Source organism: Myripristis murdjan, chromosome 21 (genome assembly GCF_902150065.1).
Source record: "Myripristis murdjan chromosome 21, fMyrMur1.1, whole genome shotgun sequence".
Taxonomy (NCBI): Eukaryota; Metazoa; Chordata; class Actinopteri; order Holocentriformes; family Holocentridae; genus Myripristis; species Myripristis murdjan.
The window spans coordinates 3,439,477-3,455,369 of record NC_044000.1 but is presented as its reverse complement, the minus strand read 5'-3'; the positions used below and the strand labels follow the sequence as shown (position 1 = coordinate 3,455,369).

At 39.7% G+C, this 15,893-nt stretch overlaps 2 protein-coding genes across 3 annotated transcripts in view; both read right to left on the bottom strand.

Moving 5' to 3' along the window:
* The window catches only part of crfb2 (cytokine receptor family member b2), a 30,652-nt gene extending 26,474 nt beyond the window's left edge, over positions 1–4,178 (bottom strand). The window contains exons 1-3 of the mRNA XM_030081251.1: positions 4,064–4,178; positions 3,387–3,514; positions 1,011–1,140 (exon numbers count right to left, since the gene is read on the bottom strand). Of these exons, the coding sequence (XP_029937111.1) occupies positions 1,011–1,140; positions 3,387–3,435 (179 nt within the window). The 5' untranslated portion in view covers positions 3,436–3,514; positions 4,064–4,178. The remainder of the gene's footprint in view (positions 1–1,010; positions 1,141–3,386; positions 3,515–4,063) is intronic.
* A 232-nt stretch (positions 4,179–4,410) lies between these two features.
* On the bottom strand, positions 4,411–13,655 carry crfb1 (cytokine receptor family member b1). Of its 2 annotated transcripts, none has more exons than XM_030080132.1 (8): positions 13,584–13,655; positions 13,120–13,225; positions 12,858–12,987; positions 10,354–10,514; positions 10,010–10,170; positions 8,816–8,975; positions 8,574–8,701; positions 4,411–6,772 (listed from the first exon to the last, which is right to left on the bottom strand). In XM_030080132.1, exons 2-8 carry the CDS (start codon positions 13,166–13,168, stop codon positions 5,888–5,890), a joined length of 1,674 nt encoding a protein of 557 aa, XP_029935992.1. In that variant the 5' UTR covers positions 13,169–13,225; positions 13,584–13,655; the 3' UTR covers positions 4,411–5,887. The 2 variants fall into 2 exon arrangements, with proteins under 2 accessions (XP_029935992.1, XP_029935993.1); XM_030080133.1 differs by lacking the exon at positions 13,584–13,655 and adding an exon at positions 13,434–13,521.
* Between the last annotated feature and the right edge of the window lie 2,238 nt (positions 13,656–15,893).

The window sequence follows — 15,893 nt, the reverse complement described above, 5'->3', positions numbered from 1 at the left end:
TCTTGATTGTTCATCATTGTATAGCAGTACCCTGAATCTCTTTAGACATTTCTTGCATTATTTATGGTCTGTTAAATCAGGGATGTACTGTTCAATGTCACTCAGTTGTTGGATGATTTATACAGTATTTTCAAGACAGTAACAGAATCTTATCGTATCTAATCGTTATTTATAGTTTTGTTTCATTTCAGGACTGAAACAATTCATTTCCATTTGGATCCGACTGACGTGGCACAGAGACTGAATAAATGTTGTCCAAACAAAACCTGCTGATTGCCTTCTCCCTCTGTCCTATGTCAGTTAAGTGCTAATGTTCTGGTGCAGCTACAGTGGAGTTTGATAGCACAAAGTGTTTCAGTGATTTAACCAGTATGGAGCATATTTTTTTCTCAAGGGCAGCAGCAGTAGTTTTTTCTCAGCCAACATTCACACTGGTCACCTTTCCGTTACAAAACCATTTCTCTAACCTCTGGCAATCGTGACACATGAACCAGTATGAGAGAAGGTAAGTAAGGGATTAGTGGTTAGGACACCTTATGACTGAGCGTATGGGCGTGTCACTGCTGTTTTTATCCTGCCAAGATGAAAGAAACATAACAGCAGCAAAATAGAAAAAAGTATGAAAGTCAACTTAACACGCTGATCTGTGATTGACAACTCAGAATGAGTACTCCTTGTCAGTTAAAATAAAAATAAGAAGTATTTGCAAATGCTACTAGATCCTGGTGTGGTGTGTTCATGTGCGTGGGACTGTACAAACACCGACAAACATTCCTGTTCTGGCAGATCCATGGTTTCTGGCTGCTTTGTTCATCATCTTCCAACTCAGTAGCTTCTAGTCTCCCCCCACTAACACAAATGAAATGGCCTGCGGCAGAAAGGAAGCTCCTGACTCATGCTGTGAGAATTTCCGGGGAACATTACAGGTTCTGCACTCAAAACAGGCATGAGAACACACACATACACACAGATAGATGCACATACAACTACACTATACACAACACACTCACTGCGCTGAGCAAACTGAGACATTGTAGTAGGCTTCTCGGGGCGTCCCTGGTCCAGGCTCCCAAGTCAACAGATGAATGAAATGACTCGAGTTCACTTTCACATTGTAAGGTGTAGGAAGTTCACTCATGGCTGAAAAACAAATAAACGACAAACAAGTAAATAAACCTAGATATATCAACACATTAATATAGCAGGCTTCTACAAAGTATAGACCTGGGTCAAAATAAAGTACAGTCCATACAGTCACAACACTTGGGTGCCAATTCATTATGTTTTGCAATTCTCAATATTGAGATTCTATTGTGATTCAGTATCAGGATGTATTGCGATGTTTTGTTTTTTGAACAAACAGTGGAGAGAAACAGGAAGGGTAGAGGAAAGAGAGGGGATAACATGCAGCAAATGGCCTGAAGTTGGATTTGAACTTAGGATGCTGTGATCAGGACTCAGCCTTAACACATGGCACATGCTCTTACCCGGTGAGCAACTGGGGAACCTCCCATAAAGCTGTAATTATCTTAAAGGTCGCAATAGTTTTACACATTAATGTCAAGTTTCAAAATCTCCATGAAATGAAATGGCTGCTATGGGGGCTAACATCATCACACATGAATCAAATGTGGCTCATTGAATCCACAAGAGTCTCAGCTTTCCAGTCAAAGCCAACTGATGCAGCTCCAAGACTGTTTAGGCCCCAGTCTGCACACACACACCATGTTCCAACAGGCCACAAGAACACATTTGGACTGCATGGTTTGTGGCCCAAACTGCATGGGATTAGCAGAAGGTGGGCATGTCTGCAAAGGGGAGAGCCGTGGCTGCCCACAGAACCCACTTTCATTCAGAGAGCCGGAGGTCAGAGGTCAAGGGACCCCTTTGGAAATGGCCATAGCAGATTTTCCCTTACCAAAATTTAGCTTAACTTAGGAACAATATTCAGCCCCCTTGCCAACAACCTCGCATGACAAGCTTGGTGTCAACGGATTCCTTAGGTCAGCTAGTTTCATATTTTTAAGATCTTTACTTTAATCTGAGTCAATCATAAAAAAATAACAATTAAAAAATTGCCAAAAAAATTACTGAAGTGAATCATTTTTTTCTCCCAGCCCTAACCGACTTTAGAACTTTTTGTCCCTATCAGTCATTTGGACCTCAAGGTGGACAAATAGGGCCCAAGTAAAAAAAAAAATGCCAGAAATAACCTTTAAACTGGATTCAGGTGGGCATATAAACTCTTACGCAAACTGCAGGCGTCGAATGAAAACAGAGATCATCCCCTTTCTATCACCTCCTAGTAATATAAAAAAATAATCATGCAGTAACCCCCCCCCCAAACTGCTTCCTCTCCAACCTCTTCCAGGAAAGTGTCACGGTACTTGGCAGTGTATTTAACTTTCATCATATCACCACTGCACACATATAAGCCAGCTGATAAATGGGTGAACTTCCTCTAGTGTTGCACAGGAAGCCACACAAAACCGCGAATTGTGCAGAACAAGTTTATTTTAGTTGACTAAAACTAAACAAAAAACTAAAACTAGATGTGAAAAATCATTTTAGCTGACTGAAGTAAAAATAAAAACAATACTTTAGAAAAACATTAAAACTAACTAAAATGATGTTATGTACAAAACAAACTAAAATAAAATACAAATACACAGAAAATGTCTTTAGTTCAGTTAGGAGACATTGGTGTTGATGTTTACTGAGACTGGGGCATCTACATGACTATGAGTGAACTGTCTTCACAATGTATTCTGAATTTATTAAATGGCAAATGGTAATGGAATGAATTTCTATTGCACTAAGTGTACCGACCACTCAAAGTGCTTTACAATGTTTGCCTCACATTCCCCAACTCACACACCGATGGCAGAGGCTGCGATGCAAGGTGCCAAGCTGCACATCAGGCACAGTTAGGGGTTCAGCGCCTTGCTCAAGGGCATTTCAGCATACTTTCTGGAGGAGCAGGGATCAAACCACGAACCCTCAGGAACCCTCTGATTACCAGATGACCACCCTACCGCCTGAGCCACACTGCCTTAATCTTGCCCCTCACAAATACCCCCCATATTATAATAAAAAATCCTGAAATACTGACACAAAATGAAACTAAAACTAACTAAAAATGAAACTTATAACTTTTAAACAATAAAAACTAAACTGAAACCAGCAAACCTGCATTGCAAACTAGCTGAAACCAAACTGACTTAAACTAAACATTTAAAACTAATTAAAAAAATAAAATAAAATACTAGAAAAAAACTAGAAAAAACTAGACTACAAAAACACTGCTGCAGACTGGGAGAGCAGGCACTTCCAGGGGTTTCAGGCTTGTGGAACCAAAGCATTACATCCCATCAGCATACACTCACCTGGTAGGACCTGAGGAAGCAATGTGAGCATCCAAATGATCGCAGTCATGACAGCCAGGCCGTCTCAACTGCAGGGCCATCAATCAGCACCCCGCTGGCCCCCACTGCAGCCATGTGGCATCTTAACACTGTTAGTGACAATCAGCCTACAGTTAGTGTGAGTGCTACTTCATGTTGTGGCAGCTTGTACCACTGTGTCACTTCACACTGACAGCCTTGCTCCATTTCTGCAATTGTATCGTGGCGTTGTTTTCAACATTAAATCAAATGAAACTGATGTTATTCATCAGTGACAGTCAGTCACACTCTGACTCAAGAGTTTGACGGTATTTCTGAGAAAAATAATAGCTTGGCGTTAGCTTTGCCTGCTTTGTAGCTCAGCATACAACACAATACGGCTATATTGATGAAATAAATGCTTTAAAGCTTACGCCGGCTTGCTCCAGACAGAAAGCGTTACCCATACGTCCAGAGAGCCTCATCGGCACAGTATCGCCTGTTACACCACGTCTACCGGAACGCTAGCTGTTAGCTTGCCCAGAACTAGCCTGGTATACTTTCGCTTCGCGTTTGGTGTGAGCATACCTTAAGAAAGTGTCTTTGCTAGCAAGCTAAGTTTAATTATCAAAAGCTGTTGATTATTCGTAACGTACAGTGTCATATGTTAGCTGTTATACCTGTTCCGGAAGTTTTTCGACATTACTATCCGTCAGTATTGGTAGGTAATCACAGAAGCAGCACGCTGTCATACTGTAGTAGTACGTTACCGCTATTCCTGCTGCTACCTTTGAGTATTCCTCGTAAACTCCAGCATTCCAGCTAGGAGCCGTAAGAGCAACTCACTGGTTTGGGATCATTACAAAATACAGAAGAGCCCGTGACAGTTTTAGGTTTTGGTGGCTGTTGTTTTATTTTAAGTGACATAGAGATACTTTGTTTCGTAAGGACAGACAAGCACAAAATATGCATCAACCATATTAACAAAATGTTACAAATGTCAGACCAACTTTTACTATCAGCTGCTGGCAAGGTTTACCTCCTACCCTAAAAATCACGCCTGGGGAACTCGGCTATAATAGAAATAGTAATAATAATTAAAAAAAAAAAAACCCTTTTCACTTAGTTGGAGTTTTGTCGCACCGTTAATGCGCTGCCCATACGCGGTGGCTCAACAAATCCAACTGCCAGTGAAAGCAGCACTGTTAGGGCAGCTGATGGGAAATCACGTGACTCCTTGAAGAAAACCTGCCCTCTCAGTGTGGGTGTACTGATTCTCATAGTCAAGATTTTGAGAAATAGTTCCTCCTCACGATTTCCCCTGATGAGTCCACATCTGATTTGAATGGAAATTCAGTCAATATATTCTTTGCTTTTACTGTATTTATTCACCTTTACGCTGCCCTGTACTTTAGCCATAAGTGATGAACTTAAGATTTGCAGAGAGCCTTTCAAAACTATAGACACAGGTTGAAATGTTGATGTCATCCTGAGTGTCCACACCGTGGTCCACACACAACAGAAAAGGTAGCACTCAATAAGAGGTAATGTATTAATGGCAACGGCATAAACATGCATTCAAAAACACAGGCAAATGGCAGGATGCAGGTACTGCTTAGACACATGCACCTAAACAATTATAACAGGAATGTATGTAACAATCAGTGTTTTACATTAAGTATAAGAGTTTAATTGACAAGACTACAGACACAGTTTTGGATGGTGCTTAAAGGAACAATCCGCCCTCATTTTTCATACTCTTACACTGTTAGATATTGTCCATTTGTGAGGTTCTGCAAGTTCCACTTACATTGTAATGTACTGTTATTTTATTTTTTCCCTCAACCTGCCTTGTTTACGTCTACTATGGTTACTGATTCCCTACATTTTCCAGAATGCTTTATGACAACCCCTAAGGAAAGGGTGTGAACATGTTGCTTTCAATGGTGGGTCAAAGCCGACTGCCCATCTGGTTTGTCAGAATGTTCAGGAACACAGCTACACCCTTTTCACACAGGATACAACTCTTGCGACTGAATTGCATTCTTGTCTGTTGAGGCTGCTCTTAGTGAGGACATTGTTCTCTCTGCCTCTTTTAGCTTTCTCCCTGTATTATTGTTGAGCTCAATGCAAAATGGTAAGTCTACAAAGCAGCTCTTGCCCACCAAAACCTGATGTTTACTGTTGATGTTTTGGGTGGTTGAATTTTCTTCCATCAAACTGCATCACAGTGCCATGCTGCCTATATTTGGACAGTTATCTGTGAGAGAAAAACACCACTGAACAACAAAATGAATGCAGTAATGCAAAGTGCACCACCAGTGCTTGTTTTCAACAGGGCGGATTTTTCCTTTAGTTAGATGAAATGTACAAGTGGAAACAGATTGATGAGTAACTCCATACTCATGCATGCATATTGCACACACACACATACACACACACATGCACACAGACGAACACGCATATCACACACTCAGACATACACATGTCAGTGCAACATATCATCAGCGTCCCATATATCCTGAGAATTCTTCCTCATCCTCTTCCTTCTCCTCCTCCTCTTTAGGCTGCACCTCACCCCCACAATTTGCGAGGTAGTTACAGAATGTGTCTCTACTGTCTGCGTGTCTGCTCTCATATCCAGTCTTTCTAAATTCTGCTTGTGGAGGCTGCATTAATGCCAGTGGGGCTTGATCATCCAACTGAACTGGACTTTGTGCTTTTGTGCTGCTTAAAGTCAGTTGCAGGCCTGCAGGAAGCAAAGGTTCTTGGTCACATGGTTTTGAAAAGTCTGTTAGAGAGTCTCTTATGCTCTCCTCCTCCTCTTCATTCCTCTCCAGGGACCCCAGGGTGATTGAGAACAGATTAATATTACCCAATTTGTCGTTCTCCTCCTCCTCCTCCTCCTCCTCCTCCTCCTCCTCCTCCTCCTCTCTCCCACCCATGTCAAGTCCCTGACTTCCAGCTTGATCCCCATCAACCATGAAAGATACCTCAACTCTGTCAGCTTTGGTGCTGACCTGATTTTGCTCCCCGTGCACCATCTCAGTCTCTCCATCCACTTCCTCCACCTCAGCTGATGACCTGGTGCTAAATCTCCCAGAATCCCCCAACCCGTTGGGCTCACTTGCCCCTGAGGCTTTGGATGTGTTTTTGCAGGAGCTATCGTCTGAAGAGAGCTCTGCTTCTCTGTCCATGTAGGCATGGTTCCTCTCTACTTCTTCCTCCTCATCTTCATCCTCCTCCTCCTCTCCCTTTCGGCCCCCAGAGGCAGGCTGTAGATTTCTGTGATTATGGCTCTTCGACTGTCCGTCGGCATCTGAGCTGACAGAGGCCAGGTCAGGAATTGTCCTCTCTGGTGTGAGGATGTAACCTTGGCCCAGAGCCACCTGGGGAGAGGAAAAGAAGGAAAGAGACAAAACAAGAGGAAAAGAGAGGGAGAAAGACGAGAAGGAACGGGAACCCCAGATGGAGGGATGGAGCAGTAGAAAATGAAAGAGGGGCAGAGAGATGCATGTAATTTTCAGTATATACTATTATACAGAAGTGCAACAGGTGAGTACTAAGTTATAATGGGACTGTGTATAACACAAGTCAAGCTTAAGCTGAGTAAGATTTTTGTTTACAAAAATACCCATCTCAGGAAACATCACAAAGAACTCTGCTCACCCCGGACACCACCTGATTGCCCCGCTGCCCTCAGGGAGGCGATACAGGTCAGTGAAAACAAGCACCACAGACTCTTAAAACAGTTTCTTCCCCAAGGCCATACAATCTCTTAACACACACAATGACTCTGTAGCCTGCTATAGCCTAACATGCACTGTTACACCACTTTATTTGCACTGATACACCACTTTTATATATACATTTTTTACATTTTATTATTATTATTATTATTTTTTTCTCCTTACCCCATATTGCCTCTACCTCAGTGTTGTCTCTTTTATGTCATTATTTGTCTCTTCATGTTGTTTGTAAATTTGTATCAGTCGAATGTCCATGTCTGATTGTAAACAGCATTGTGAAGGGCACCTGCAATTTCATTGTATGTATACATTGACAATATAGGCTATTCTATTCTATTCTATTCTTTTTGGCTTAAATCTGAGAGTGTGGCTGCAGCAGAGAATAGCATCCTATTTCCATTAACATCCCATTTCCTTTAACCTTTGACACCTGTGGAGCCCATGGGTGGGCATTTTACTTCAAAAGTTGTTCAATTATTTAAAAAAAAAATAATAAAATGAAATGAAATTCAAGGTTTATTTTTGTCTAGTAATTAAAAAAAAAAAAAAAAAAAAAAATCCTGAACACCCCGACGTCCCTCCTTCACCCACCCACCCACCCCAGAGTAATTTTCTTATTTTCTTGTAATATTTAACTTTTACAAATATACTGTATCTGGCAGTTAATGTTCCTAACTAGAACAACAACCTATTGCATGGCTGTTACATCACTGATCATGTACCTGGCACCTCTTCATATTTACTTTGCATATTTATGAGTAACACAGTAACCTTTTGCATATATAGAGCTAGAGGCCCATGTGTGTCCTTATCAACTTGATAACAGGAACCTTGAAGAAATAATGGCTTCCTTGCTCAAACTGGAGGAGTTTAACTTTTCTCAAAATGTCTGCACTACAATTATTGCTTTGTTCACTGACCGTGAACTTTTGAACAATAGCAGTATTATATGCAACTTATATTATGATGGTCATGGTTAAAGTCAAACTTTAAGTTTCTTTGCTCCCACCTGCAGATGGAATAACTGTAAAACTGCCATTTCTTTTTTCACCATTATACTCTGCTCTCTACTAGTGCTAGAAGAGAAGTATGTGCACTAAAGCAGATGAAACAGCAGAGAGCAAAAACAAAATAACAGTGGTCTATACTCAGCAGAACTATAATGAAAGGCTAAGTGTGTGTTCATGTAAAGTGTCCTTTGATTTGGGAGTTATTTGTCTATTGTGGTTTACTGAATTTTTTAATAATTGTGGTGGTATGTTTGTGGATTTTAGGAATTATTGTTTAGTGTCTATGTTGAATGTATTGTGAAAATCTATGTTTTCTTTGTCTTTTAACATCTTGGGAAGATGTTGGAAATAGTGTTTTCACTTTATCCCTTGGATTTTCTGTGTCTGACAATCCATAAATAAAATCACTCAACAAAATAAATGTTACTCACAAGTAGTGCCCTGGGTTGGTTTGTGACTTTACATATGAAACCGGTGTAGGCCAGACAAACCATGAGGGTCATTAAGACAACTCCACCAACTATCAGAAGGGTAGACACAGCACCTAAAACAACAGGGACTACACAAAAACACACAGACCACCATATTTAAACTACACACTCCAGTGCAACATCCTAATGAAAAAAAAAAAATCAGCAAAATCAGTAAGATCAACTCTGCACAGTAAACTCACCTCTGCTTGGTTCAACAATGCTGGTAAAGGTGCACGTCCAATTTGATGGCTTACAGTTCCTATTGGTATTAATCATGACATCCACTTGTAAACAATATTCCGTGCCAGTGACTAAGTTTCTGATTGTATAATTCTTATCTTTGGTGTTTGCAGATGCCACCTGCCAAGTGATAGAGGAAAAACTTGGTTAAATCTATTTCCACACCAAAGAGCAGACTGAAGACAGAAGCTGTTTTGGAGGCAGAAATAATCTTACACGTTGAGTTAAACGTCTTGGGCGGTGCCAAAGAAACACATATGGGGTATGGGCGAAGAGAGCAGGTAGTTAATATTATAAAACCTTTTGCTCTTGTTTGAATTAAAAAAAAAAAAAAAAAAACATCTAGCCATACCAAAGCCTTTACTATGATTATTAACCCCTTACAGTGAGTTACCGGTTAAGGATTCTCACTGGCAAACCAAAAGTTAAGGGACCACAAGGTAAAGGGTAGAAAGATTTCACATAATATAATCAAAATTCCTCGCATTTCAAATTTGAATTTTTGGTTGAAACAGCCACCTTATAGTGTTCTACTTCTGCAGCTAACAAAGTCGGCGCGATTCATAAACCACAGAACTGATAATTGGCTGTGTAAAGCAAACATTTCCTGAAGGACTATTTTCTGGCACAGAGACCATTTTACGCCACCCACTGTCAAGTCATCAAAACACAACAGTGCTGCTGCTTTTTGGAAAACTAATGAGGAGGACTTTATATGGTGATGGTCCTGGTGTGAAGAAAGTTTAAAGCCTCTGAAAGTTCATTTTTGTATTGTGAATTACGGCAAATTAGCAAAAGGTTAGCTAGTTAGCCAAGCCCATAGCTAAATGATTACGCTAGCGAGTCTGCTGACTTTCCAAGATTAGTATCATGGTCATAAATTAAGTCACTGCCATTCATATTTATATTTTTCTTCCTTCTTTTACTCCAAAAACATTGGATGTTTGGCTCCACTCACTTAAAATTATGTCAACCAATGAGATTAATTATGCCGCCATGAAATGTTTCTGTAATTAAACATCCATTCTTTTTAAACAAATAGTCCATTTGATATGCATTCAGAGAGCTTGACTTTAAATGTATACATTTACCTCAAGAAAATAATTATACTAAAAGAACACATTTAAAAACTTTAACAGAAACTGATTTCTTACCTGTTTTCCTTCGGCAGTTTTCCAGGAGATTTTAAAAGAGGGATTGTTGAAGAACTGGAGGTTACTTATATTTGCTGTTTTGTCCATCTCAGGCATTGTAATGTTGATTTGAATACAGTTGCCACATCCAGCCACTGATAGCTTCGGAGGCCCTATAATGGCTTGAGATAAAGATCAAGGTTGAATTGGGATGGAAATTCTATTAAAATTCATTCAAATGGACTTTCGCTTTATCAAACAAGTGTCAAGTGGCAGGAAGGCTGGCGTACTACATCAAAATATTATTGATTAAATCTAAGCAACCTAACAGACCGAACAGAAAAGGGAAGCTTATGTTGACGTACTGTCTGTGAAAGGTGTGAAGGTGATGGGTTTGGACTTCGGAGAGGTAGAATGGTTGTATGACGCCCTCACAGAGAGATTGTGTGTCACCACTGGGTTCAGCTCCAGCTGAGAACAGGTTTTGTTGATGCCTTGCACTGCCAGTGTGTTCTTCTTTTTCACCCTGTACAAACACATTGTCAGTTACTAAACTCCTTGAATAAATGTCATGTCGTAGACCAGCATGTGTGTATCTTATACAACCCAATACAACCCAACACGCGGTCAAAGTGCAATTTCAGTGTAACAAAGCAAATGACATGAGTGCTGATTTGTAACTACAAATGCAAGCCTCTACCAGATGCACTGCCTACTATGAAAAACAGATAGGCTTCAGTTGCTCTGAACTAGCAAACAAAGTGACATTTCCCACAGACATCACTGATTTGATATATCAGTGGCAAATGGTCTGTTTCCCGGGCAAAATTAACCATGTTTCTTGTTGACACAGCCAGGTTGTACATTTGGAAACACAACCAGCTACAGTTCACAGCTGGACTGTGGCTACAAGGTGTGTCCCAACCATGGCTGCCAAAGGGTGTGTTGCATCACCTGACAGCACTGTATACATTCACATACACACACACACACAACATCTCTCTAGTAAGGGCTTTTTACAGGGGCAGCTAGTTCAATACTTCCTTTAAAAAAGGCCTCTGTGTGGTCACAGCTGCATCACACACACACACACACACACACACACACACACACACACACACACACACACAGTGAAATGCTTCTCTAGACACCCAGCGGATGGAAACAAAACCACTGCAGCACAAAGTCTGAGCCACGGTCAAGTGAAAAGCTAGGCCTATAGGCAAAAATATGACTCTGTGGTCAAAATTTCCATTGAAAACATGCACTTAAGGTTGTGAAAGTGGGCCACGTATTAACCGGTCAGACTTAAAAAATGAAAAAAATACTGCAGTTCATTAGGGAACAGAGCTTGCCCACCTTTTAAGAATGATACATTTGTCTATCCACCTAAAATTCACTGCGTACCTCATAGTAACTAATGTAAGTTATGTATTAAAGTATAATTTAATTTTTGTTTCTAACCATCACACACTGGAGGTCATAGTTGATCCACTTTGCTATTTATTATCAGTGGTTACCATAGGTAACCCTAACACTGCAGAGGGATATTTTACATGTTTGTACAATAGTATACAGACTCAATATGGTTCCTGACTGTGTAGTGTGAGATGGTTTAGGAGGTGATGGAATCTGACTGAATATAGCTAAATACTGAATACAGTAAATATAATTTACAAATACTAACATGTTTGTAAGCTTTGCCCTAACTGCCTTTCTCTTGTGATAAAACCATTATTTGATACGTCTGAGTCCCTTGCAATTTTTGAAAAATGTTTTAAGCAAGTGAAACGCTGATGTCAAAGTTCACCATCCTGTGCATTTACAACTGCAATAAGCATTGTACAATACCAAAGCAGGAGAGTATAATAAACTCCGTCAGCCTAATCACCTGTCAGGCAAATCATCACTGATGTTACAGGTCCACAGTCCAGTGCCTCACCATGGAATAACAGCATTATGAGGTTAGAACAAACCATGACCTGCGGTGCTGTGAAGATGACAGATGAGGTTTAAAACTTGATTTAATCTAGTCGTGTTGCTGTGCACAGCAGCACTATGGCAAACAAAAATAAAGGATGACTGTTGATACTCTCAACAGTAATGAGCCATAATATGCTACCACTTTAACATATATGTAGGGAAGCTGCATGAAGTAAAAAAAAAAATGCAGCAGCTTGGGGGCTGGATGGTTGGTTCATTTTAAAGACACTAATCTAATAACTACCCTTGGCTGCGCCCTGCAGTTTGGGGTGGAGTAGCAACAAGGTGTGGTATATCCAAAATATATGCATATGGTCAGTTGAGTTTGATAGTGAAACTGATGTTAACATATTGCTTCAGTAATTTTTTAGCACTTTATTTTTTTTGCTAATTTTAATTTATTATTTCCATGTTATGGGTTACACGCACATATTAATATTAATGTCATAATTGTTTGGAGATGACATGAGCAGATCGCAGGGAAACAGGGAGGGCGGAACCAAAGTTAGTTCACGTTGCGCCCAGGTGATTACAGGTGATGGACTCCGACGGTCCCTCCCTCAGAACATGTTGGAACGCAACACGAGTAGTTCATCTCTCTCTCTCTCCTGTGACATTTACCTGCATTTTTCAGGTTAGTACACCGTGACAACCACAAAATGACTACCTCTAAGAGTAACATATTTTAGCATTAGCAGCATGCTTTTGGTGATCTGTATCAATGAGTAAAAGTAAGAAAAAAAAAAAAAATGCAGCAGAAGCTCTGTCGACTTTGACAGGACGTTGTCGCCCCTCCAGAGAGACAACAAACATGTGAGGGTTTGTGCGGCTATCATATCAGCACAGCAGGCTCAGCAGGCAGTCAGATAGCTGGCTTGTGACTTACCGGTTGATGATCTGGTACTGTGCCCCTGCTGGAGTGCCACTGCCAGGCGTCCAACACAGCACATGATGGAAGTTCACGGACTTCATAGACAGATTGACTGGAGCACGCAACTTAGTCCGGGAACTCAGCACTGGAGCAACAACAAGCAGCACTACTGATTAAATGGGTATATGCAGAAATGTACAAAAACATTAAATCTCCACTGGTCCGCGAATAAACTGAACAGAATGTAATGTACTCAAAAAATCATGGGTTTACTCACCAAAATAAACCTGTACGGCCTGAAAAAGAGCGAGGACGAAATATTTCATCCTTCTTCAGTCATGAAGCACAAATTTCTCTCCTTCTGTAGCCTGCATTGTTATTGTCTGTAATAGAGAACATGATGCCTTAATCAATGTTAAGCTACACAGATGTAGGCAAAGCGCCGTCCCGTAGGGATCTATTCGAGGGGAAACCCAACTATTTTACTAAGTCATCATAGAGACAGAGCTTAAGCCGACATTTTTTTTGTAGTAAAAACGATATATCACATTATATATATGGTGTCAGAATAACACAGAATAGTGCCAATACGCTGTAATTTTGTTGCTGATTGTCGTGGCTTGTCAATCGTTAAAGTTGTCAAAATGCATTGTAGTTTCCAGCGTATTAGACATTAACATAATGATTCAGTGTGAAGACATGTCGTTATAGTAACTTAAGTAAAGTAAAGTAAATACTTACACGAACACCCTCACTGTCACATTGTCGCGTCCAAAAAGCAGAAGCGAAATCCACATAGTACACCCTGGACGGCCAGGATCCTACAACAGCGCGAGCGCCAGGCGGGACTCCCTTGCTCGCTCTGCTGGTGGACAAGCGGCAAAACACACACCAATACCGGGTGAATTTTCACTATAAAAGCCTGATCCAAATTTAAGGTCATGGACAAAGAAGACTGCAGCATTATCAAAAAGATAAAATAGATAAGTGAAAAAAATATATATAAATGAAGAATTGTATCACAGAAAATGAATGTTTATTCAATTTCTGTGGGTTTTGTTCATCCTTAGACTCATCCTTTTCATTAATAAACAAAGTGGTGTGCCCCCTCCCTTTCAAACTGCATAGGAATCTAGTGCACATTTACATTATCTGCATATTATTGCTTTATTTTGGGTGCCACTTACTGTATTCTTCATGCTGTTCCCTCTGATGGAGATCGTCTGTTTATTGCATTCGCTTCATTTTACTCCTGTAGTATGGACATTAATTCCCTAACTTATGTCCATGCATGTAATATTAAATGCTGCCAAACTTTTAAACCCACTTAAATTAATTAATTGATTAATTGATTGATTAATTAATTAATTAATTAATTAATTATTATTATTATTATTATTATTATTATTATTATTGGTGGTGGTGGTGGTAGTAGTAGTAGTAGTAGTAGTAGTAGTAGTAGTAGTATTTATAAAAGCAAACAAAAATACCTGCTTTTCTTGTGTAGTACCGCCATATTTTCATTGGAACATTTAATTTAAGCATCATCCTTTACATTAATTGTGCTAACGTCTGAAAAAGTTATGGTATAACTTGATAAACTGCCATATATAGCAGATGTTTTTTCCTAATGCCAGTTACGCTTTTGTTTTGCGAGCTATAGATATCTGTTTTCCGGTATTGTTCCGTTTTTTTCTCGCTAACTTGACAAGAAAAATAACACTCCCAGCCCTTTTCAAACGTCACCTCAGCTCCGTAGTTTCCAAATAATCACATGTTGTTTTATCAAACCCATTCAGCAGGAGCCGGTGTTAATTCGGTGGTAGTACTGAAAAATGCCACTAGAGGTCACTGAAAGAAGGGAAAATGTTGAGATATCATGCAGACGAGTGCAAATCCTGCCATTATGACCCGATGCCTGTTCAAAAAGCCCTGTAATGTTCCAGTGAGCCTCCTGCAGGCACTTCCAGTAGGACTGTAGGACTCAGCTGTGAGCTGATAGTGACGTTAGTGTCATGAATGGTATTTTGCCTCCCAGATATTATTCAAGATTCAATTCAGTTCAATTCAGGATTCCTTTATTGTCATCGCACAAGGTACAATGAACCTGAGAAGCAATCCTCCTGATGGTGCATTCATCTATAATTGAATTTAAGAGTTCAAACTCACTAAAAAAGAAAATAGCTAAGAGTTAAACTAAAGATCCATGTAACGTGCCAAATGTATAAGTAAATATATAAAATATATGAAAAAAAGTAAAACTATATGTGTTTTGTGTAACCTATAAAAAGTAGTTATGAAGTGTAGTGCAGTTATCTCTCTCTCTCTCTCTCTCTTTATACACACACACACACACACACACACACACACACACACACACATAATGTTTTTGCACAGAATCAGCTGGTCAATTTTATTGGCCAAGTGTCATTATACTAGAAATTTGACCCTGCTTTATTAAGCTTCTAGTACTTACATATATCACTCAACATCTAACTAACTACCTACCTGACTGACTAAATAAATAAATGAAAATAAATTAAATGAATAAATAAATAAAAATTGAATAATGGAGGCAAGTGTGTCTGTACAGCAAAGTATGTTATGATATTAATAACAATATACCTGTAGAATTCAGTATTTTGTATGGAGAGAGATGTACAGATATTTATTTATTTATTTTTTAAAAGAAATAAACTATAACTTCCAGTCAGCCATTTCAAAAATCATAGCTTCAAATGATTGACATCAACTTGATGTTTGATGCTACTGTCTTTGACATACTTTTAATTAATGCTTACCTGTATGTATCCCTATCCGCTGTTATTGTTTTTCTGTGATATTTGCATTGTATCTGGAGTTGTACTACATGTCTCCACCACAACGATTATGAATTGTTTCCGGTTGGTCAGACAGCCAATAAAGATTGAAAATAGGCCTCTTGTCAAGATACATATGCAAAGCAGGGAACAAAGGTAGGCCTGTGGAGAGGAGGGCACAGAGTCAGTTATAACTAACTGTTCATCAAGAACAAGATAAAACACATGCCAG